Source organism: Desmodus rotundus, chromosome 9 (genome assembly GCF_022682495.2).
Source record: "Desmodus rotundus isolate HL8 chromosome 9, HLdesRot8A.1, whole genome shotgun sequence".
Taxonomy (NCBI): Eukaryota; Metazoa; Chordata; class Mammalia; order Chiroptera; family Phyllostomidae; genus Desmodus; species Desmodus rotundus.
Window position 1 is genome coordinate 48,914,404 of NC_071395.1, and position 23,260 is coordinate 48,937,663.

The 23,260-nt window shown below is 53.6% G+C and overlaps 2 protein-coding genes across 8 annotated transcripts in view; both read right to left on the bottom strand.

The window, feature by feature from the left end:
• Positions 1-10,923, bottom strand: part of ELL (elongation factor for RNA polymerase II) — a 61,944-nt gene extending 51,021 nt beyond the window's left edge. Inside the window, exon 1 of the mRNA XM_024560622.4 lies at positions 10,726-10,923. Within this exon, the coding sequence (XP_024416390.1) occupies positions 10,726-10,860 (135 nt within the window). The 5' untranslated portion in view covers positions 10,861-10,923. The remainder of the gene's footprint in view (positions 1-10,725) is intronic.
• A 2,454-nt stretch (positions 10,924-13,377) lies between these two features.
• Positions 13,378-22,126, bottom strand: FKBP8 (FKBP prolyl isomerase 8). Of its 7 annotated transcripts, none has more exons than XM_053911689.1 (9): positions 22,025-22,126; positions 20,319-20,629; positions 18,310-18,479; positions 18,051-18,139; positions 17,611-17,828; positions 16,949-17,121; positions 14,941-15,018; positions 14,319-14,450; positions 13,378-13,899 (listed from the first exon to the last, which is right to left on the bottom strand). In XM_053911689.1, the coding sequence occupies exons 2-9, from the start codon at positions 20,602-20,604 to the stop codon at positions 13,813-13,815; spliced, it is 1,233 nt and encodes a 410-aa protein (XP_053767664.1). In that variant the 5' UTR covers positions 20,605-20,629; positions 22,025-22,126; the 3' UTR covers positions 13,378-13,812. The 7 variants fall into 7 exon arrangements, with proteins under 7 accessions (XP_053767664.1, XP_053767662.1, XP_053767660.1 ...); XM_053911687.1 differs by having other exon boundaries at positions 17,611-17,831; XM_053911685.1 differs by lacking the exon at positions 22,025-22,126 and adding an exon at positions 21,892-21,912.
• Between the last annotated feature and the right edge of the window lie 1,134 nt (positions 22,127-23,260).

Here is a 23,260-nt window from a genome sequence, read left to right on the forward strand (position 1 = left end):
TCTTCGTTCCTGCAAGCCAGGCTGTCCTAACTGATGTAGTAGACATTCTCCTTGTTTTAATGCTGCACTGGGACCCTTAAACCACCCCTCCAGATGTGGGTAGAACCACAGGGTCCACAACAGGAAGCTGAATTTCCCCAAAAAAGTCACTGTTTAAAGAAAGGAAAAAGGAACCTCCCAACCCACTTACCCTCCTCAAGGCAGTGGAAGGTGAGGCCACCCAGAGCCCTAAAGAGCAGCATGAGAGGGCCGCCACCCTTAGATCAGCCACATGAGACCTGTGCAGGAGAAAGAGGCAGGCAGCAGGACAGGAGCGGAGGCATGCCCTCCCCTGCTGGAGAAGCCAAGTGGGTTACATCTGCCCAAAGGGCTGGAGAAAATAGCGAAGACAATGGCACAGCCCCTGCCTGCCCAGTACCCCAAAAGGGGCAGCTCTCGACCCCTGGGGTCTCCAGGCCACTTCCCACCTGGGAGAAAGCCCATTTTCCACACCAATCACCTTGTGATTCCACAGGGGACACAAAGAGCCAAATCCCAAAGTAGAAATTCTGCCCCATCTGAGCTCTTGACTAGGGAAGGGCCCATCAGCCTCAGGGCAGAGCCCAGCCCTCCCCATCACCCTCTGGGTTTTTTTTGGGGGGGGGGCACAGAAGTCCTGCCACTGGGAGGGTTGGGGTGGTGGTGATGGCTGGAGAGAGCAAACCACCTGGGGCAGAGCCCATGTCACCCACTTCCCCAGCCTTCAGTCTCTACTTCTTGCTCCCCCCACAGGCATTCTAAGCCCCCCGGATACTTACTAACTGTCCTATCTTGCCATGGTCTTGGCAAGGGCTGGGCTCCTGCACCTCACTGCCATCTCCACTCCAAACAGGGCCAAGCCAGCTGTCCCTGCCCTTCCTGTCATGAGCCCAGGTGAGCTGTTCAAAATCTTCCTTCAGGCAGGACCTGCAGCCAGCCCAAGGCCACCTCAAGTGTGGGAGACACCATCCCCCCATTCTGCTGGAGTCAGGTTTTCTGTCACCTGTAACCAGGGGAATCTTGAGCCCACCGATGGTCCAGCAGGTGTTGAAGGCCCTGCAGACCTTAACTCTCCTGAACAGTCACATTCATCTTGGTGTATTTTAAAGGCTCCAAGACCATCTCATACCAATCAGGATGGTTACTATCAAAAAACCCAGAAAAGAACTAGTGATGGCAAGGATGTAGAATAGGTGGAACTCCTGTGCATTGCTGGTGGGAATGTAAAATGGCGCAGCCACTATGGAAAACAATCTGGCAGACCCTCAGAAAGTTAAACATAGCCCTGGTTGGTGTGGCTTAGTTGGTTGGACCTCGTCCCACAAACGAAAAGGTCGCTGGTTTGATTCCCAGTCAGGGCACATGCCTAGGTTGCAGGTTTGGTCCCCAGTTGAAGGTGTATGGAAGGCAACCAATTGATGTTTCTCACATCAATGTTTCTCTCTCTCCCTCCCTTCCCCTCTCTCTCTCTAAAAAAAAAAAAAGTTAAACGTAGAATGATCATGTGATCCAGCAATCCCACTTCAGGTTATATACCCAACGGAATTGAAAGCAGTGTCTTGAAGAGCTGTTTGTACATCCATGTTCACAGCAGGGTTAACTTACAGCAGCCAAAAGGTGGAAGCAACCCTAGTGTCCACTGACAAATAAACAGATAAACAAAATGCAATCCATCCATATGATGGATTATTCAGCCATAAAAAAAGAAATTATGACACCTGCTACATGAATAAACCTTGAGGACATTTTGTTGAGTGAAATAAGCAAGTCAAAAAAGGACAAATACCACATGATTCCACTTATGGGAGGTCCCTAGAGTAGCAGACTCACAGAGACAGAAGCAGAAGGTGGGTGCCAGAGGCGGGGGAAGGCGGGCAGGAGTCAGTGTTTAACGGGGTCAGAGTTCACTGTGGGAAGACGAGAAAGTTCTGAAGGTGGATGGTGTGCTGGCTGCACAACAATGTGAATGTGCTTAAGGCCGCTGAAGTGTACACTTAAAAATAAGATGGTAAATTCTGTTCTATGTATTGTATTTTACCACAATTTTATTTATTTTGCTTTTACTTCTTTTTTTCCTTTTTAGTGAATTTATTGGGGTGACACTGGTTAACAAAATTATACAGGTTTCAGATGCACAATTCCACAACACACCATCTGTACACTGCATTGTGTGTTCACCACCCCAAGTCAAGTTCCTTCCATCACCATTTATCCCCCCATACCCTCCTCCACCTCCCCCACCCCCAATTTTACCACAATTTAATTTTTTTTTTTTAATGCTCCAAGAGATCCCAGGAAAAGATTCATGCCGACTGGTCTTAGTACTCCCAGAGTCTCGCCAGTCACAGAATGGAGCCCCAGTAGAGTGAAACTGGGGTGCAGTTGAGCCCCTCACAGTGCGCCTAGGAAGGGGCTAGAGCCATCTACACTGCATGGAGCAGAGCAGCCACAGCCGCTTAGTCAGGCTTCCTTGCATGATGGAATTAACCTCAACTTCCTGCCCCGCGACTGGGCCTCCCTCCAGTGCCACTCTCTCAGATCTCACAAAGACATCCCCAATCTTGGCCTCTTTCTGGCCTTCCCCACTTCCTAAAAGCACCTCCTGCCCATTACGTATAGTTTCTCCCTCCCGGTGTCATTGCCTATGGTCGTTATAACCCTACAGGGACAGGAGGCCACAGAGTGAGGTCTGACAAGTCAGTCTGAGAGCCAGGACATGGGGGACATGTGTTCAGGTGAGGGAAGAAGTGGGCCAGGACTCTTCAGGCCCCTCCTCCCACTCCTTCCCAGAAAGAGGCAGAGAGGCATGGGGAAAAATGGCGTCAGTCCCTGCTACTCAGTCCTTAAATACTTTTGCCTGGGCCCTGCTCACCCAGGCTGGATGACGAAGGAGACAGGACCCCTACCTTAAATCCCTGAAAAACAACAATCTGGAGTGGAGGAGATTTGGCCCCTCAAGGCTGCCTGTGACTCCCCAATACCCACAGGCTGGAGCATAACCTGAAAGCAGAGACAGAGCCACTTTACCCCAGGCTCCAGACCTGACTCTGCATTCCCTCAGCAGTGGACACCAGCCCAGAGGACTCAGCAGTCACCCCAGACCTGGCAGGACATGTCTCCAGAAAGTTAGCCAGTACTTCCAGCCCCTGTCCGCTGCCCACTCCATCGCTGCTGCTCCCAAGACTGCCGGAGGGATGGAGAATGGGAGCGCACTGGAGGGCCCAGCTTTCTCCAATACAGTGTGGTGGGCTTCCCGGCAGGAAAGCTGCTAAAGAACCTGGGGAAAGGTATTTCTTTACTTGAAAAAGAAATCCTTAACCCTGGCTGGTGTGGCTCAGTGGATTCAGTGCCGGCCTGCGAACCAAAGGGTTGCTGGTTTGATTCCCAGTCAGGGTACATGCCTGGGTTGTGGGCCAGGTCCCCAGTAGGGGGCATGACAGGCAATCACACATTAATGTTTCTTTCCCCCTCTTCTTCCCTTCCTCTCTCTCTAAAAACAACTGCACTTTGTCATTTGCAGGACGCACATGAAAGCAAGAGCAATCAGCGTCCACACATTTCATTCAACTGATCTGACCTGGGAGGCCCCTTCAATTGCAGGCACTGCTTCAACTAGTGGTCACTGAGCCTTGGGGAGAGAGCCAGTGGCCCAGTCCCCAGGCTGTCAGCACAAGTGGCTGAAGCCAGGCCACCAGATCCCAGTGTGCAGCATCCTTCAGCGAGGTGCCTCCTTGCTTAGGACATCCACCCTGAGTATCTAAGCTGGACGTGGCAGCAAGAAGAGTGAGGAGCCGATGCCTTCCCCCATCACAGGCCTGGGATAGGAACAGGGGCAACTGGGAGGGCACACCCTCAAGCAAGGCGCTCCTGCGCCAAGCCTCAGTCTCCCCTCCTGTAGAACTAAGGAAATACCAATGATGGCTTGTGGAAGATTAACCTCAGCCCTCCATCATCAGCGGCTCATTAATTTCTCAAAGGTGGAGTTGTCCAAGGTGGGCTGACCCCACCAGGACTGCTCCATTGTGGAGGCTGACTCAGGGTGACCTTGAGCCACAGTCACAGGGTGCAGCACCTCCATTGAGGCCTGGCCTTGGCTCCCCCAGCATCCAGAGCACTCACTGCCCAGAAACTGGTCAAGACCTGGGCAATAAGGGAAACCTGGCATCCAAATGCCCTGAACAAAGAATACAATCCAAGAACCAGAATAAGGATTCCAGAATGCTGTGGGACCTCACTCTCAAACACCCAGCTCAGGCATGACCATAAAGCCCAGTGTGTGAAGGCATTTGCACCACAGCCTGAATCAGGAAAGGTTAACAATGTCCCCTACTCCAACCAGACCCACATCCTTCCCACATCTGTCCCCTTGCCTGGCCCTCAACACTGCCCCAGCACAGGCCTTCCTGCCTTCAGGCCTGCCCTCCCTGACCATCCACACCCAAAGGCCAGACAGCATCTCTCCCAGGCCTCGACTGCAATGCCTGCAGCCTCCCTCTCCACTCAGGATGGCTGTGTGCACCCAGGAATCTAGGGTCAGTGCAGTGCTACAGAAGCCACTAAAGAATAAAGCTTACCATTGTGATTTTTTTAAAAAAAGAGCTTATACAGTGTCAGGGGAGAAGTGAGACCTAAGATTATACAAGGACACCACGGTGATAACAAAGTGCCTGAATGCGAGACAGAGCAAGGCGCCAACAGCAGCAGTGGGAATAGTGTATTTCAGGTATTTTGTCAGTTTTCTACACCAAGCTTTACTGCTTTTATAGTCAAAAAGAAATAAGTTTTCCACACATCGCTTTTAACCCGGGGTTTGGTGAACCCGCGAACTTGTGAGACTCCCCTCCTTTCCAGAGGGGCTGTGGAAAGTCACAAACGTGCCACCTGACCAAGTGACACAGTTGTGGCCTAGGAGGGACCCAGCCTGAGAATATAATCACCATCAGACTCCACGCAGCCACTTGGTGTGGGGACAGGAGAGCTCCCCTCTAGATGATTAATGTGGACACCAACTTTTTTATTAAGAAGTAAAGTGACAGGCCCTGGCTGCGTAGCTCAGTTGGTTAGAATGTCGTTCTGATGTGCCAAGGTTGCAGGTTCAATCTCCAATCAGGGCGCACACAAAAAGCAGCCAATGAATACATAAGTGGAACAACAAATTGATGTTTCTCTCTCTCTCTCTCTCTCTCTCTTTCACTCGCTCTAAAAATCAGTAAATAGCCCTGGCTGGTGTGGCTCAGTGGATTCAGTGCCGGTGCCAGCCTGTGAACCGAGGGGTCGCCAGTTCAATACCCTGTCAGGGCACATGCCTGGGTTGCAGGCCAGGTCCCCAGTAGGGGGTACATGAGAGGCAACCACACATTGATGTTTCTCTCCCTCTCTCTCTCCCTCCCTTCCCCTCTCTCTAAATATAATTAAATAAAATCTTAACTGCAAGCATAGCTGTCTGTATCTCTCTCTGTACTACAGGTCAGGACACGTTTGAGGGGATTGTTCTCAAAAATGTCCCTCTGTGCTCTGGGATGACAGCGGAGCAGCCACTTATCGCTGGAGATTAGATCTCAGACAACTTTGTCTATGCAGCTCAGACCAAGGAGAAAGTCATAAAGACAAAAAGCAGGTAGTGAGGCCCTAAAAACAAAGGACCGGGAGGCCAAACCCAAAGGCACCGCATGGATTGCCAGCTGGGCCCTGCCAGGCGAAGGGGCGCAGCTCCTGCCACAGAGAAGCAGATTCCCAAAACAGGGTCTGCTCCAGGCCAGAGCCACAAAGAACAGAGAAAAGTAGTGGCCTTGTTTTTCAAGGATTCACCAGCGATGTCACAATCCCAGTGTGATGTCAAAACTGCCTCAAGAGTGATGAACTCTGGCCTTGCAATGGAGTCAAGGGAGGGCGGGTTTCAGAGAGCAGCCTGCTGCTCACACACAGCCATGTCAGAGATCGCCATGCAGCCAAAGGTCTAGTCAAGGGTCAGGATGGCAGGCAGGCTCAGCTCCTCACACAGCCTTGCAGCCTCCTGCAGAAACCACTAGCATTTACCCCACGCTGGGGGTGCTCATCCTCTCCAGCATCTATGAGACATGGGCATTCTGGGAGCGGCTCACTCCATCCAAATCATCACATGCCCACCTTGATACACACAAGCAAACTGAACCCCTATGCCTCCAGGCATGCTTCTGACACACGCTTCTGACACCCATGGGCCAGCCTGCTCCCCTCTGCCCACAGGGCCCACCACAGCCCTTCAGAGGGGGTACTGGAGTCCACCTGGTTCTCAGCCCAGCCCAGTTGGGAGGTTCCTCCCAGGACTGTATCTCCCAGAGTCTCCACCCATTTCCTCACCACTCCGACACAAGGCTGACAGAGGACCAGAGGAAGTAAAATGTGTAGCTCAGGCCAGTTCTGGCATATGGGCCTCAGTCCAAAGCTGGTGGTTACTGTCATCTTTAGGCTTTCTTGGAGGAGGGGGCACAGAACAGACACAGCAACTTCAGGCATTTGCAGGCCACTCATGTCACGAATACTCACACTCCATGAATATTCGTGGAACACTGGCATTTTAACTAAAACTCGAGACCATGATGTGACTCCCTTTCAGAGCTGTGTCCCAGTGGCTCAAGTGCCCTCCCAACTTGAGAGGCAGCCTGGCCAGTAAGCACAGTCTAAGTGACCTCGGGCAAGCAACACTGCCCCTCAGAGCCTCAACTGCCCCCAAAGCACCGCGGGAACAATATAAGCTGGCCCTCCTGGCAGTGCTGTCAAAAATAAAGGGTTGCCCTGGCTGGTGTGGCTCAGTGGATTGAGCATCGGCCTGCAAACTGAAGGGTCACCAGTTCAATTCCATCAGAGCACATGCCTGGGTTGCAGGCCAGGTCTCCAGTTGGGGGCATGCGAGAGGCAACCGATTGATGTTTCTTTCACACATGGATGTTTCTCTTTCTCTCCTCCTTCCTCCCTTCCCCGCTCTCTGAAAATAAATAAAATCTTTATTTAAAAAAAAGAATGAAGGGTTTACAGGGGCCTGGCCCACAGTCAGCAGGGGCAGAGCTACCTAGTCCTAAAGGTGACCCATCTGTAAAGCAGACAAGGCTGGCAAGAAGCTGCCCTGCTCAGGGCCAAGTGAGGTGCCCCCTGGGAAGGGAGACAAGCCTGCTTCCCAGGGCCTTGCTGTGCGAGGGGAACAGAAGCTAAATTAAGGCTCCTCCTGCCACCAGTGCCCGGGCTGACATCCACATAGCCGCCCCCTGCACAGGAGGCAAGCGGCACCCAGCACCCAGCACGGCTCCAGAACAGTGGTGGTGTATTCACTGCAGGCCTCCTGTATCCCACCCCCGACACACACACTCTTTCTGAGGACACATCCCTGCAGCCGCCCTCCACAGATTACTGGGCCACTCCCCTGCCCCAACTACGTCCCCAGTCCCTCCTGTGCACCCAGCTTTCCTGGGCCCCTCACCCAGCAGACCTCAGCTCTGGCACCTCCTAGAAGCACCTCTTTCAACCCTTTCATGTCACCCACCCCATCCCATCATGTTGCACCGTTTTATTTCCTTCCTGACAATGACCACTGACAGTGACCACTGCGCCGCCCTGTTCATTATCTGTCTCTTGCTTCTATAATATCAGCTCATGACACTAGGAGCCTGCCTTGGTCACTTGTGAACGTCCAGCTCCTCAGTAGTGGCTCTGCACAGACCAGGCGCTCAGTCAAATTCAGGTAGATGCAAGAGTCCAAGTCCCCTGTCTCCAGGGCTCCACTCTAACCTCCAGGCAGGGACTGGCTCTGGGTAGAAGCACCAAGTGCACATGAGGAGTCAGGCTGGTGCTGAGGGCACACACATGCCAAAAGGACCCCACAGCCCAGGGAGGAAGAGGATATGGAGCTCGGAGAGGGCCAGGCACTGGGATTCTCAGTGCTGTGAGAAAAAAAGATCTGGGCTGGCAAGGATCAGGCACTGGCCCAAGACCCCATGCAGACAGAGGTGAGATTCAAATCTAAACGGGCTCCAATCCCCAGGCTTCTTAGGCCTCTCCCTGGGCCCTTAATTCTCCCTTAACGACAACATGCTCCTCTCCACACAGGAGAGGAAAATGCTCCTCACAACATGCTCCGCACAGCAATGGAGCCCACCAAATCCAACAATAAAATGCCCAGGTGGTCGAGGCAGATGCCCCAGGGAGGGTCACTTCCTCAAGAGTGGTTGGGGGATGCTTCTCTGAGCTGGCACGTGAAGCTATCTTGGAAGAATGGGTTGTGTCCACACTTCCTCCTCTGTCTTCTCTCCTGGAAGTAACCCATCGCAGCAAAAGAGAAGATCCACAAGAATGGCTCCTTCAGGACTCTCTTGAATTTTTATATTCAAAGAGAAACCGCATGAAGCCCAAGTCAGGATGGCTGGCAGCTGCGTGTATTACCACATCTTCACCTTCCACCAAATTCCGGGCAGGCCACAAGATCTGCACAAAGGCAGCTCAGACTTCAGATCCCTCTGGAAAAAGAAATCTTGGGGACTTGTACGGGAGCCACTCCAACAGCTAGGATTACAGGAAGTTCCTCTCCCGTCCCCTGCTACTTCTGAATTTGTACAAACCTCTTGGCAATTAAAAAGTAAAAATAAAACCCTCTCCACAAGTTGCCATTGGCAAACCATATAACCACAGCATGAGAGAAGAGAAAACTCTACATTACTGACAAAGCTGTGCATCTGGCGTTTTGTTGACAACCGATATACTGTTCTGTTCACACAAACAAGTTCTTCAAGTCACCTACCCCGTGCCCAGCACCCAAAAGCACAAAGAGCACCTGAACTGCCCTCATTTTAGCCCAGTCTACCACAATGCCCAGTGGGTATGATTAAATACAAAAAATTGCCAAGTCACTTAAATTACCAGACAGTTTCTGAGAAAAACACAAGTTTGCGTCCCTCAAATTTTAGCCCAAACAGCCAAGTTGGCCAGGATGGCTTGAAGTTCTTTGAGGGAGCCCCTCCTAGTTACTGACTCTAACCTACACAGCTGGGCTCCACATGGGACCAGCCTGAGTGTACAGTTACCTTCACCCTCACATGCGGAAGATCTAGCTTAGTTAGGGGATGTAACCAACACCCTAAATTAAAAATAGCAGTGTGACAGCATGAGGTGGATGCACAGGCAGGCTTTCCGGACCAATGGATCAAGTGAGGGCAGCATGGCAGGGAAGGCGGGGCTCCTAACCCAAAGTGACCAGGTACCAAGTTCACCTTATTTACATGACTCATGAGCTCTCCCCCAGCTGCCTCTAGGAAAGTCTGCCTTCCTACAGGACAAGTCAGACTCAGGAAGGGAATTCCTAAGGGAAGGGAGGCTCCAGTCAACCACTGTGCCCCTACCTCCTCCTCCTCCCCCCGCTGCAGCCTCACCTTGGGGAATCCTTCTGACAAGATGAGAACTCACAAAAAAAGATGAGGTCTCACTTCTATTAAGGGGGAACTGAGACACCAGGACAGGAAGGAAACTGACCAAAAAGATGGGAAGCATGGTAAGGGTGGGCACCCAGGAAGTGGTAGTAATGAAACAGGGGAAGAAATTCCCAGCTTAGCTAATGGTGCTGAACAAGTCTGGGGCAGGAAGAAAGCCACATTCCTTCCTAGTTAGTCTCTCTCCTCACCCGCCCCAAGGCCCCCTCATCCCTGGTAAACACACACGCACTGAGGGAGGCCTCCTCAGCCACCTCTGATTATGAAGCCCCTACTTTTCAGGCAAGGCAGAAAAAGAGTTCCCAAACCACTCCCCTCTGGACCTGACCACCCGGCACCTGCAACTTCTGTCCCAACAGAGACTGAGGGCGCCATGATACAAACAGAAATGGGAAGAAGCAGGTCTGACCACAGCCCCAGATGTGCCCCAAAGTCAGGCCTAAAAGGAGGTGCACAGCAGCCTCTTCCCCATCGCCTGCCCTGAGCCAGGTGGCAGAAATGAAACGTCTTGAACTTCCCCAGATGGGCCCAAATAGGCCCTTCAGAAGTTGAAAGTCAGCGGCCAGGTGCTGTGGCCAGAGCTCCCTCCCAAGTGCCCACCACCGGCTCCCAACCTGAGAAAAGCACCAAGTCAGCGACCCCCTACATACACAGCTTCTTCCCCACAAAACACTCCCACTCTCTGAAGGTGTCCAGTGAAACAAGGTCACCTGGGGGAGGGGGGGAGGCAGTGGGAGGAGTTGCAGACAAGCTGTCAATTTCAACCCAAACTCTCCTTCCCAAGAACCAAGAGTGAGCCCAACTCCAGGGTCCTCAGTGGAAAGAGCCAAAGACTGGCCCCGCACACAAACGGAACTGGACCCCACAGGCACCCCGACAGCGGTGCCCCACTTACCCACCCTGCCAGGGACCCTGACGGAGAAGCCCCAACCCCACACTCCTCCCCCGGCGAGGTGAACAGTTCGGTTCCGGGTGGACAGGGAAAGGCCCCGGACGCCTCCAGGTGCCACACAAACGCCCCCCGGACCAGGCGCGAGAGTTCGGACCCCTCCGCTGGCCCAAACCGCCCACCAGTGTCGCCTCCCAAGGCCAAGAAGAAACATGATTCTCTGCGCCAGGCCGGCCAAGGGACCTAGAAACAGCACCCCAAACGCCGGACCCCGCGCCCCCAGGCCTGGACGCCGGGGCGAGAGGCGCGCGAGGCCGGCCCGCGCCCCGACGTCCCCGACGGCCGCACGGGGCCCGCGCCACTCACCTGGCTGGCACGGTAGTTCTCGAAGGCCCTCAGGGCACTGTCGGTGAGCTTCACGTGAAACACGGACACCTTGCTACCGTCGCTCACCCGCCCGCACGACAGCCCGTAGCTCCGATTTTCCCTCAGCGCCGCCATCTTGCGACCATCACTACCCGGCCCCCCTTCCCGACTCCAAGGCCGGCGCGCCAGACCCGCCCCGCCCCGCCGCCCGCTGACGTGCTGCATTATTCATGACGCGCTGCCCACGCCCTCTCAGGATGCGGTGAACCCTGCCGCTGACTCCGCGCGGCTCACCGACGTGCTTTATTATTCATAAAACGAGGCTGGCCACGCCCTCTGCGGGCCAACGAAGCCCTTAGTCACGCCCTTGCATGCTGCATATTCATGAAGCTTGAATGACCCACCTCAATGGTCACTTCCGCTCCGGGACTCCGCCTCCGCAGGCACAACTTTTCAGGTCCCGCTCATATATGTATTATTCATAACCTTGACTCAGCCAAACCTGTCGAAGTCCCGCCCGCCGGCCACTGACGTGATGTATTATTTATGAGGTCTCCAAGCCTTCAGGCTTTGGCTTCTGTTGCGAGCCGCAGTGAGGGCGTGGAGGGGGCGGGAGCAAGCGCAAAACACGTGTGAGGCGGGGCCCTCGGCTACCCGACTGGGCGTGGCTATGCAAAAAGAGCGCGCGTGGGCCGCTGGGCTGTGCTGGTAGAGTTTAATGTGGGCGGATAGGAGTCTCTCCAGCGCCCTCACCCACTCCTAGTGCTTTTAGGGGATCCGGGAGGCCAGTGAACTTTGCTCATGATAAGAGTAGGCTTTTAATAGAATAAAGTCCTGGCGCTCTGCTTAGGGGAGTCTGCTGTTGCCTTTTCTCTCTTCTCCCCTTCTTCCTTCCAGGCGCGTTTTCCCTACCTTTCTTTTACGCTCCAAAGACTCTTTCGCCTCTGTAACTTGTTTCCTAAAGCCCACTTCTACCTCTGTGGCTTTCTAAACTTTCTCTTATATTTTGGGGTGGAAAAATCGTACCTGCCCCCCAGGCCCTGTGAGATCGTTGTCGTCCAGCTCCCCGATTTAAAAAAAACGTTTTAAGTATTACAAAATCCGTTTAAAGTGTAAAATTCAGTGGCATTTAGTATATTCACAAGGCTGTGCAGCCACTACCACTATCTAGTTCCAGAGCATTTTAATTACCCTAAAAGGAAACTCCATACTCACTAAGTCACTCCCCACTGCTCCTCCCCAGTCCCTGGCAACCACTAACCTACTTTCAGTGCCTATGGATTTGCTAATTCTGGACATATCTGGATATATCCTGGAATCAAACAATACATGACCTTGTGTGTCTGGCTTCTCTCAGCATGTTTTCAGGCTTTATCCATGTTGTAGCCTGTACTAATACTCCATTCCTTTTTTACGGCCAAGTAATATTCCATCGTGTGGATTGACTGTTTTGTATACCCATCATCTGTTGATAGACATTTGGGTTGTTTCCACTTTTTCGCTATGATGAACAGAGCTGCTGTGAACACTCACATACAACTTTTTGTGTGGATGGATATTTTCTGTTGAATCTGTACCTAGGAGTGAAATTGCTAAGTCATTTGGTAATTCTATGTTTAACCTTTCAAGGAACTGCCAGGCTGTTCTCCACAGAAACTGCATCATTTTATTAAGCCCTCATTGTATAGGTGGGGAAAATGAGGCTAAAGACAAGTGCTAGCTCGCCCAGGAAAGCTCCTCCTGGGCTCCCCGGCCTCCAACCTTGTGGAAAACTCTGGGGTTGTTTTCTTTCTCCCTTTAATCTAATTACAGATGGTGGTCATAGGATGAAGATTTTCAGGTAAGAGAGGAAGGTGAAGTTCAGGGACTTTCTCTATGTCCCTACCCCAGTGATCTTGTTAGTTTTGCCTGCCACTGCCAAGCCAGCACACCATCTATATACCCCCCGACCATGAATTGCTGAGGTTCTGTGCTCAGTGCTTAGGACCCATGACTGCCTTTTGGGATGGATACAGTGGTTTGGACCCAATTGCCCTGTGAGGAAACTGAGGCCTGGAAAAGCTCAGATAATCCTCAATCAATACTGCAACCATAGGCTGTGCTACCTGGTAACAAGCATTTCCCCACTGTACACTCACTACCCCAGAGCCTCCCGACAGTACCCCAGGGACAATAGAGAAATCACCAAGCATTGGTATGTTCTCCAAGTTTCTAAGAACTAGGTCACCCAAGAAATTGAAAGCTAGTTCATTACCTTGGTGTAGCCCATCAACACATCCTCTACCCCACCAGCCCACTGCAGAATCTCTAGCCTTTGTATTGGCTATACTGTTGCTGCCCAGACACAGGGCTGTCAGCTCACGACAGAACTATAGACCCTTTTCATTGTTGGTCTCAGAGAAGCCCCCAGCTAGTTCCCATCAGGGTCCCCATTTTCAGTTAACAGACACAAGATAGGATGGGGTAACAGGCACAGGGAGTGTGAACTCCTATGGAGTTCCCATCTGGGTGCTCTAGACACATCACCCCACTTCTTCAAGCTTGTTTCCCCTTCTGTAATACAGGTCTGCTGTGGCCCAAGGGGAGACCCCCCCACTCCTCATCTGGCCCAGTCCCAAGTTGCGGTGAAAGAAGGCTCCAGAGCCAGCAGAATGCGGGGTGGGAGGCTTTATTTCACTTGGGGTAAGGGAGAGCCTGGACAGAGGGCAGCACACAGGGCAGGAGAGGTTGGCACTTGGACAGGGACTGGATGGGGGGAAAGCTGCCCCCAGGCCTTGGGAAGGAGAAACTGAGACAGACCCCTATTGAGACCTAACCCAGGGGGGTGGGGGTGGGGGGTGGGAATTGGGTCTGGAGGAATGAGGGCCCCCTACTTATGGGCTGGATGGGGGCTCGGCCCTGCCTCACTTTCCGCCTATAGGGTCTTAGTCCCTCCTGTTCACTGGGCCACGTGACCCTCAAACCTCACTGTCCCTGCCCCAGAGGAGGAGGCTAGGCCAGAGAGGGTAGTGGACAGGGAGCCTGGGAGAGTTAGGGAGCGCGTGGTGGGGTCCATGGTGCTCGAAGGGGTGGCAGCCACCTGGGCAGTCAGTTCCTGGCAGCGATGACCACAGAGAGAGCCACGCCCCCCAAGGCAACAGCAGTTGCCCCAAACAGCCACTTCCAAGGGATGGACTGTAGATAAAGGGGAGGGAGGAGGAAGCTGGAGGGCGATCAAGACTTACATCTTGGATGTCAGGTACCAATACAGCCCATACAGGCCTTCCAACAAGCCACTGCCTGACTGACCATGCCTTTCCTGCTTCCTGGTAAACTGCTACAAGTGCATCAAAACTCAAGCCAAATCTCCCCTCCTCCGGGATACGTCCTGTTCCCCTCTGGAAGCACCATCACTCCCCACCCCAAGCCCTACAGATTGTATTCCACCTTCTGCTTTGGTCCAGGTCACACAGGGGTAGGGCCTGTGTCCCCAGCATGGTCCAACACAGCCCAGGTGATGACGACATCAATGTTTGAAAAATGAAAACAGTCCCTTTACGTGGTCTTCCCTGCCCCTCCTGCAGGAGCCTCCCTGCCCACTGGCCCCAGCTCACCCAGGCACCCTTGCCAGGACACTTGGCAGGCAGCCGGCTGGGGTTGCCCAGCATCTTCCGATACAGGGCAGTCTCCGTGCTCCGCTGGGCTGCGTGCTTTTTCACTAGCTTCGAGAGCTCTGCGTGGATCGTCTGGGAGAGATGGGTGACAAATGGTCTAAGAGCATGCAGCAGCGGCAGCAACCAACATGACCATCATCGCTGGTGTTCTGCCTTTCTGGTGTCCTGGGTCACTCGGACTGGCGCCCCAGGAACACAGAGGGTTCCGTCTGCCCCTCTCTGGCATCAATAAAGTGGGAACTGCTGGCTCCATGCCTCTAGGGAGCCCGTAGATGGTGCAGAGCACAAGGTTCTGGGAGGAAAGCTGGGGACACTGGCACTGGCCAAACTGATGGCACCTTTAGCTTCTGAGACCCCTGGTTCAGAATAAGCCCAGACCACTTATATATGGGTCATAAGTGTCTCAGCAAGCTGGCTAGGGCCCTTCAGACACCTACTCCCTGCCACTGCTCAGGTTGAAACACAACAGGGAGAGCTACAGCAAGGACAAGGGGCAGATGACAGGAGGGACATCCCATACGGGTTGATAGGGCAAGTTCCCAGGGCACCCCATTCTGCTCACCTTGTTGGAAGGTTCCAGCTTTAGGGCTGCCCTCAGGATGGGGATGGCCTCGCTGTACTCCCCTTGTTGGGCCAGCACCTATGGGAGAAAATAGGTGGCATCACTCTGGACCCACAACTGGGCCATGCTTTCTTTCATGAAACCCTGACCCGCTGGGCTCCTGGCCACCCTGTCAAGTCTCAAATCTATCCCCAGGAGTCCAGTCATCCCACTCTGCTCTCCTGAGCCCTCAGACTCCATGATCACCCCACCATGATCACCATGATCATGGATTCAATGCTGTCCCCCCAACCTTCTCCTTCCCTGAGTGTCTGTTTCAGCCTGTGAAGAGACCCAGTCACCCACTTCACCTACTCCTCCCTTACCACCTTGACTGGACATTTCCAAAGCTCTGATCACAGTGAATGACTCAGAGACAGCGTGTAACTCAAACCAACCAATAAGATCTAGCCTGAAATATGCCAGTGCCACTGGGAAGCCAGATATTAAACAGCAAGGATGTAAGCCTGGAGCTTTTGGGGGGCAGGAGGGAGCATCTTGGTCACTCCCAAGAGAGGAGTCTGCCTGAGAGGGGAACCCACAGCAGACCAACATAGCATTCCCATAACATTGCTAATGCCTGGATCCAGCCCTGCCTGAACCCAGCCCCCCAGGATTTGACAGTGTCACCAACTATCCTCCTTTTGCTTAAATCTTTTTGAGTGCGCTCCTGTCACCTCCAACCAACATATACAAACATGTGAGCTACACAAGCAGGGTTATAAACCCTTGAAAAATAGGTATGACATTGTCTTCCTCTCCACATTTCTATGCAGAACTCCACATGTAGCGAGTGGAAAAAAATGCTGGTTGGCCCTGGCTGGTGGTGGCTCAGTTGGCTGGAGTGTCATCTGTACACTGAAAAGTCCTGGATTCAATTCCCGGCCAGGGCACATGCCTAGGTGGCTGGTTCAACCAATCAATGTTTCTCTCTGTCTAATCAATGCCTGTCTGCCTGTCTCTCTCTCTACCCCACTCCTTCCCTTCCCCTCTCTCTAAAATCAGTAAGCATGTCCTCAGGTGAGTATTTTTTTAAAAAATGCTGGCTGGAGGGAGGCCCTGCTCAGTTCTCTCACATACATGCTAGGTGAGCCAGTGCTTGCTTACACCTCAGTTTTCTCAGTTCACTGCTAAAAGGTGCTGAAAAATCCCCATTCTGCCCCATCCAGGGCTGCTGTATCAAAAGATGGGAATGAAAGCAATTAAGGTCAAGTCCATGCAGGCCAAACTCCCCCCTATGTTCCACCAGAACTTACTAGGCACCTAATGTGTGCCTGACCCTTTGCAAGGCTGGAGATTTAGTAGTGGGTGAGACAAAATCTCCACCTCCTAGCAGGGGAGATGGACAAGAGGCTTGACACTTCCATGTGCTGACAGTGACGTGGGAAATATGAAGACAGGGGAGGGGGACAGGGTGGGGGGCAGCAGAGAGGGCTTCCCAAAGAGGTGACATTACAGCAAAGACCTGAATGAGGCAAGGAAAGAACACACGGTGGTACCTGGGGTATGAATGTCTCAGGCAGAGGGAACTGCCTGTGCAAAGGCAGGGGCAAGGAGGCTAAACAGGATGGAGAGAAGCAAGAGGTAAGGTGGAAAATGACGGGAGAAGGAAAATCAGATGGCTCAAAGCCCCGAGGGCAGCAATGAGAACTCAGCTCTTGTTCTGAAGATGGGAGCCATGGAGGATTGTATGCAATGAGCAGTCACCACTGGGCCACACAGCAGTGTGTGGGAGCCTAAGGCTTGGGGTTCACATCTGGCCTCAGTCAGTGAATTGCTGTGATTCAAATCCCACACCTCTGCACCTGTCTGGGCTTTGGTTCCTCTACCTGTACCCCAGAGAGCTTGGCTGGCTGATGCCTATGCCCTTTTCAGATCCTGGATTCAGAACCAGTCCCACTGGTCTGGGCTGGGGAAGTCAGCCTGCCACCTGCGCCTGTGGCCCATGGCCCACCCACCCATGGCCCACCTTGCCCTTGCGGAAGAGCGCCTTGATGTTGTCAGGCTGGTGCTCAAGCACGAGGCTACAGGAGCGCAGCGCAGCCCGATAGTGGTCTAGCTTCAGCTGCGAGGCTGCCAGATTGTTCAGACACTTCACCTTCAGCTGCAGGAGCTGCTCCTCCTCCTCGAATGTCATGTCCACTGTTGGGGTACAGTACTCAACTGTGGAGGCTGTTACCTCACTGCCAGCCCCACAACCACCTGCCCACCACATGACCCGGGCCGAGGCCCAAGCCCTGCACCTGGTGGAAGAGGAGACTAGGGAGGAGTCTCAGTCATGGGAAGTTGGTCCACAGGGAACCTCAATCTCCCCAGCTCTAAAACAGGCCAAGACTACACCATTCTCGGCAATGCCAAGGAGTCTACAAAACAAAGCCTAAGTGAAGCAGAGGCTTAACCCCAGGCATGTGGCACGATACTGTGTGCAGTCACCCATGCTCCCACATCTACCTGTGGGATCTACCACAGGGCTAGAGTGGGCCTTAGCCTAAAGGTTAGGGATGGATGAGCATCTACCCATATTCTGGAATATTCTACAACATTCTGAGTGTCAGGCCCTCTGTGACTTGAGGTTGCTGGCACTAGCAGACACCTTTGCAGGGGAGGTGGGGGATTTGACCAGGTGGTCACCTTTGGCGCTGGAAGTGATGGCCTTGATGGCGAGGTCATACGAGTTGGCTGCCAGCACAAAGTCAGCCCGCTGGTAATGAGCATTGCCGCACTCCCGCTTCCGGTTGGCCAGTGCCACACGTTCCTGCCCCGTGAGCATCTCCAGGTCAGGCCCATCCACAGCTGTCTTCAGCGTCACCTCCAGGCACAGGGCCGCATGAGGGGGGATATATGGGCTCCTGCTGGGGGGTGGGGCAGGGGGAGCACTCAGACCTGGCAACCACCATGACAGCACTCCAGACACACTGGGCAAGCTTGGGAGCAGGCAGAAAAGGACTCAAGTCCCGGCCCTACTCAGTAGAACGGAAGGAAAGTGACTCTTGCCACCCCTGTGACTTAGTGAGTCATATACCTACCTCCTCCCTACCCCAAAAGGGACTCCCGAAGTGGCAGGTTCTCACCTGCCCTGGGGGCCATAACAGTACTTGGAATCAGCAGTGACCATAGCCGTCTCCCCAACGTCCATGAGCGGGACACTGAGATCCAGGGCCTGGGTGTGCAGAGGTATAAGGGTCAGGTGGATCGTGGATCCAGGTGCAGCCTGCCCCCACCAACCCAGCCCACCCAGCTATCACCACCTCCACTTGCATCACTCCCTCCATTCCACCTCTGCCCCACCCCGCCCTGCACCAGACTGCCCAGATCCTAACCCACTCCCACCTGGATGACATCACAATCACCCAGGGTGAACACCAGCTCTGGCTCCTCCTGCACTCGTGTGCCGTTCTCCAGTGACATCTGCAGCTGCACTGTGACCACCTGGCCCTTGGTAGGGCGGCTTGAGCCAGGTGGGCCTGGAACCAACGTCTTCTTCCTCAACAGCCCATTCCCTGCCAGGGACAGGGGACAAGCAGCCTGTCACTCAGTGGCTCAGTCGGGCACCTGCTCTCCAAGCCCCTTCTCCCACCACCCCCACCAGCTTCAACCTATTCCAGGAGTGGCCCAGCCCCAGTGCATAAGCTGAGCTTCAAAAAGCTGCTCTGCCACTTACTGGGCAGGTGACCCCACACCTCTAGGCTTCAGTGTCCCAGTGGTCTATAACATTGGTCTGGAATACATCGTAAATCTGAATGGATTCTTGTCTAAAGGTTAGGGACAGAGAAGTACCTATTCATATTCTGGAATATTCTACAATGTTCCAAATTTTGTGTGCTGCTTCCAAACTTGTACACGCCCCCGCATCCAGCCTAAGCAGCACTGATCTAGTGGATTCTGGAGGACCCTGTGTCTCGAGTTTTCAGGGCACTCAAGCACTGACTCTCATCGGGAGAACTTTGGGCAAATCACAGCCCCTCTCAAGAGCTGTTTCTTTGTCTGGAAGGCTGAACTATGACTTCAGAATGCAGCTGACTCTCCATATAAAAGGACAGAGCCAGCCTCCTACTCAGAGGAGGAGTGGGGCAGCTTCTAACACCAGTAGAGAAAAGCTTCCCAGACTCTAACATAGCCAAGGAGGCTGTGCTGTGTAACCTTGGGCAAGCGCTCTCACCTATCTGAGCCTCAGTTTCCTCACCTGTAAAATGTGGGTATGGTAAGAACTACATCACAGGGTTGTCGTGAGAATAAAGTAAGATGGTGCACAGGCCTGGAACAGAACCAGCTGGCAGTCAGTATTACCTAGGGCCCCTAGTGTTGTTTTTAGAACTGGTAATGTTTTTATCAGCAGTGTTGGTGTTGATCACATTAGTAACAGTACTGTTTTATTAACATTAGTATTATTTTATATTATTGTCTTGGTATCGGTATAAATGATAATAGTAACAATGAGGTTTTACTATTGTTTGTGTGACACTAGTATTATTTAGCATATTATATAGATACCAGTACTAATAGCAATACAATTCTCTAGCTCCCAGAATTGCTGTGATGGGGTCCATGGCGGGGACACACGTGGATTCTCCCAGTCCTTTCTTGCAGGACTTCTCTGAGAAATTAGAATGCTAATGAATACCGTGAACCAGACAGAGAGATGAACAACAAATTGGGATGTTCCCCAGATCTATGTGATCTGAGGACACATTTTCCAGGGAACAGGTACTTGTCAAACAAATGCCAAGGAAAGAAGTAGTGGAGCCCTGACTAATGTGGCCCAGTGGGTTGGGCATCATCATGCAAACCAAAAGGTCACCAGTTCAATTCCCAGTCAGGGCACATGCCTGGGTTTCAGGCCAGGTCCCCGGTTGGGGGCATGCAAGAGGCAACCAATAGATGTTTCTCTTGCACATCAATGTTTTTCTCCCTCTCTTTCTCCCTCCCTTCCCCTCTCTCTAAAAATAAATTTAAAAATAAAATCTTAAAAAAAAAAAAAAAAAGAAAGAAAAAGCAGCAGTGGAGGTTGGGAGCTGCTGGCGCCTGGAATGCTGGCTGTGTGGCCCTGGATGGGTGACTCAGCCTCTCTGAGCTGGGGTGTGTGTGTATGTGTGTCTGTGTGTGTGCGTGTATGTGAGAGAGAGAGAGAGAGAGAGACAATGAAAAGGGTTCATAGACATGAAACATGTCAAGCAGCTGCCTATGTCTGGCGATTACCGTGGTTACCACATATGTTACTTCCAACCTACTTCATGGCACAGTTGGGGAAATCAGGGGAAGAGAAGCCTTGGGCCAAGGTCACTACTGAACTGTAGCTCTCTAGGCCCTTTGGGTAAACCTGAGCCACCCCTGCACCTTACCCAGGATGTCCAGCCACTCTTCCGGGGCAGGAGCAGGCTCGGGCTCAGGCTCCATGGTGGCCAGAAACTCTCGGGCCAGGGCCCCAGGCTGTTCAGTCTCCTCCAGTGGGGGCTGCCCCATGTCCTCTAGCGGCTGCAGCTCACTCGGGTCCTCCTCCTCTTCCTCTTCCCCCTCTGCATCTTCCATCCCATCCAGCACTTCGAAGTCCTCAAGTGGTGGGACCCCAGCAGGCGGTGGGGTGGCAGGCTCAGGGCCCACGGCAGAGGGCTCAGCACAGGATGCCATGCTGCTGGGGGGACGGGAACTGGCCCTGGTGGAGGAAACGGATGGAGGTAAGAATCCCACCCAGCCCTTCATGTATCCTCCTGTGCATCCATTCTTCACATTGTGGATCATTTGTTATGTGACTCACAGGCTCCAGGCCTCAGTTCCCTCATCTGTAGAGTGGGTAGAGCAACAATGCTGGCTTGTCCAGAGGATAAGGACCCAAGCATCAAGCCCTGGCATCAGGCTCAAACACAGCTATTATTAGAGCCAAATAATGTTTAATATTTATAAACACCCCAGGAAGCAGGATACATTCCCCCACATTTTGCAGAAAAGGAAATTGAGGCCCAAAGGAGCAAAGCCATTTGCCCAAGGTTACAGAGAAAGCCAACTGCAGGGGCAGGATTTGAACCTGGGGCTTTATCTGATTAAATGCCCAAAGGACATGCTGGGTGGTTTTTAGGTGGACAATCCCTGAGGTCTTGGGGAGACTATTTTTAGATCCCAAGAGAAGGAGAACTGAATCTTTATCAGGGCTCCCCATCTCCAGCTGCCCCTTCTCCTAAGAGGGGCTAACTTCACCACCACCTAGAAGACACAAACCTTTTCCTTCCATACTCTGAACCTAAACCACACCAAAGGCCCTAGCCCAAACACTTTCTGTGAGCCCTTTCTCCTGTTCTCAGGCCTCCTGACTAGCCTCCCAAAGTGGCCTTCTTTATAGGAGTGGTGGAGATCCCCACCGCATCCTACAGCCTCTTCCTTGAGCCATCAAAACCTGTCCCCCACCTCCAGGCCCCAAGCTTGGAGGTGGTAAAGACTTCATTCTAATCCACAGTATTCCCCATCCCTCCTCAACCCTCCCCTGCCTGCACCTTTCGGACTCGGCCCCCTTCCCTGAGACCCTTCCAGCCCCTACCCCCATAATCCCCGGGGCCTGCACATGTCGCCCTCCCCCAACCACCGCCCCCAGCCCACGCCAGTTGCCCCCACAGCCGTCCTATCGCCCCGTAAACAACCCGATGTTCCCAGACCGCCCCCCTCCTTATCCCATAACACCCTACGCCCTCCAAATGCCCCCCGCCCGTACCTGGCCCTCCGTCAGCCCCTCACCAGGCCCCCAAAGCCCCACGCCTGTTTGACGCCACCAGGATGAGTCCCCAACCTCCAGAACCCCTCGAGTGCCCTGGGCCCTGCACGTCTCTGCCAGCAGAGCTCCCTTAGCTCTCTTTGGACCTCCTGGGCCCCCACCCCCGCTGCCCCCGCCTGGCCGCACCCCCTCCGGCACTCCGACCCCCAGCACACCCCGGCTCGCCTCCCCCGCGGCCCTTCGCCCCGCCCATAGGCTGCAGACCCCGCCGCGCCGGCACCCAGACCAGCCTAGGCCCCGGGAGCGCTCCCGGCCGACGCGGCCCTGCCGGCGCCCCGGGACACGTGCCTCCGGCTCCGGGACCCCAGCCTGGGGTCCTGCGCCCCCTTCCCGCCCCCAGCCGCGGCCGCCGCGCCTCGGGAACTAGGCTCGGGCACCAGGCCCCGCCCCTTCCATGCCTATTGGCCGCCGCCACCGAGACTTCAGTACCCATTGGCCTAAGCGCACATCCGTCTCAGGCGCGGGCACCGCCCCCTTCCTGCTTGTATCCGCGGGGCGTTATTAAAGGGGCAGAAGCGGCCGCGCGGGTAGGGGAGGGGGCGGAGGCAACGGGCTCAGGACCAGTCCATTTGCGGGTCGGTGCTGTGCAGCCTGTGGGATTCACCGCTCCGGTCTGAGCTTCATCCTGTCCTTTTGCTAAATGGGGATGAACACGCCAGTCCTTACACTCTAACCTTGGGGGCTGTTGGGAGGATAACATTAAATAGTATTTCCTTAAGGAGTTCTGGAAAACACACCCTGAAGACCCGTAGACCCGACGTCTCGAGGGGGAGATGTGCCCAAGGGTACTCAGAACCCCCGCTCCCCTACGTGGTATAATCCCCGGAAGGTTGCCTGGTGCATACCGAAGTTGCTCAGTAAAGGCTAGGTGAGCTACTGAGTGAGCAGGGCTGCTGGAGGGGAGTTCCTCCTCCCTGCACTCTCTGCTAGATGGTGATAAGGTGCCTACTGCCACGGGAGAAGGTGGCTGCCTCGATTAGAAGGGTTTTTATGAATCATGATTTAAAAAGGGGGGCACTTACACTCTATTCTCTTCCCTTCCCACCAGTTTGGCCAATACCCCCTTCCAGAATGATCTTATTTGTTCTTTTACTTCTGACCCACCTCACCCATATCTGCTCCTTCCTGGAAGGAATTTTCCTCTTGTGCCCCCACCACCTTGAATGATGCCTAGTACCTATGGGAGTTCAATAAATGAGCGAATAATGAAATGAATGAGACACTGGCTTTGCAAGTAGCTAACACTGGAGGAGATACTGGCTTTGGGCGGTAACTAACTTGTTAGATCAGAGCTTGTAGGTCACCTCCTACAGGAAACCCTTCCAGACGTCCCCAAGGCAAGGCCAGGTGCCCTGAGTGGCTGTTCTCCTAGCATGCTGAACCTCCACCTCATAACTGACTTCTGTCTGTGCCATCACGTGGCCTTACCTCTGCCTCATCCACTAGATGGGAAGACCCCCAAAATCTGGAAAGAGCCTGTAGTTTCTCATTGTCGTACCTCTGAAGCCTACACAGTGCATGACA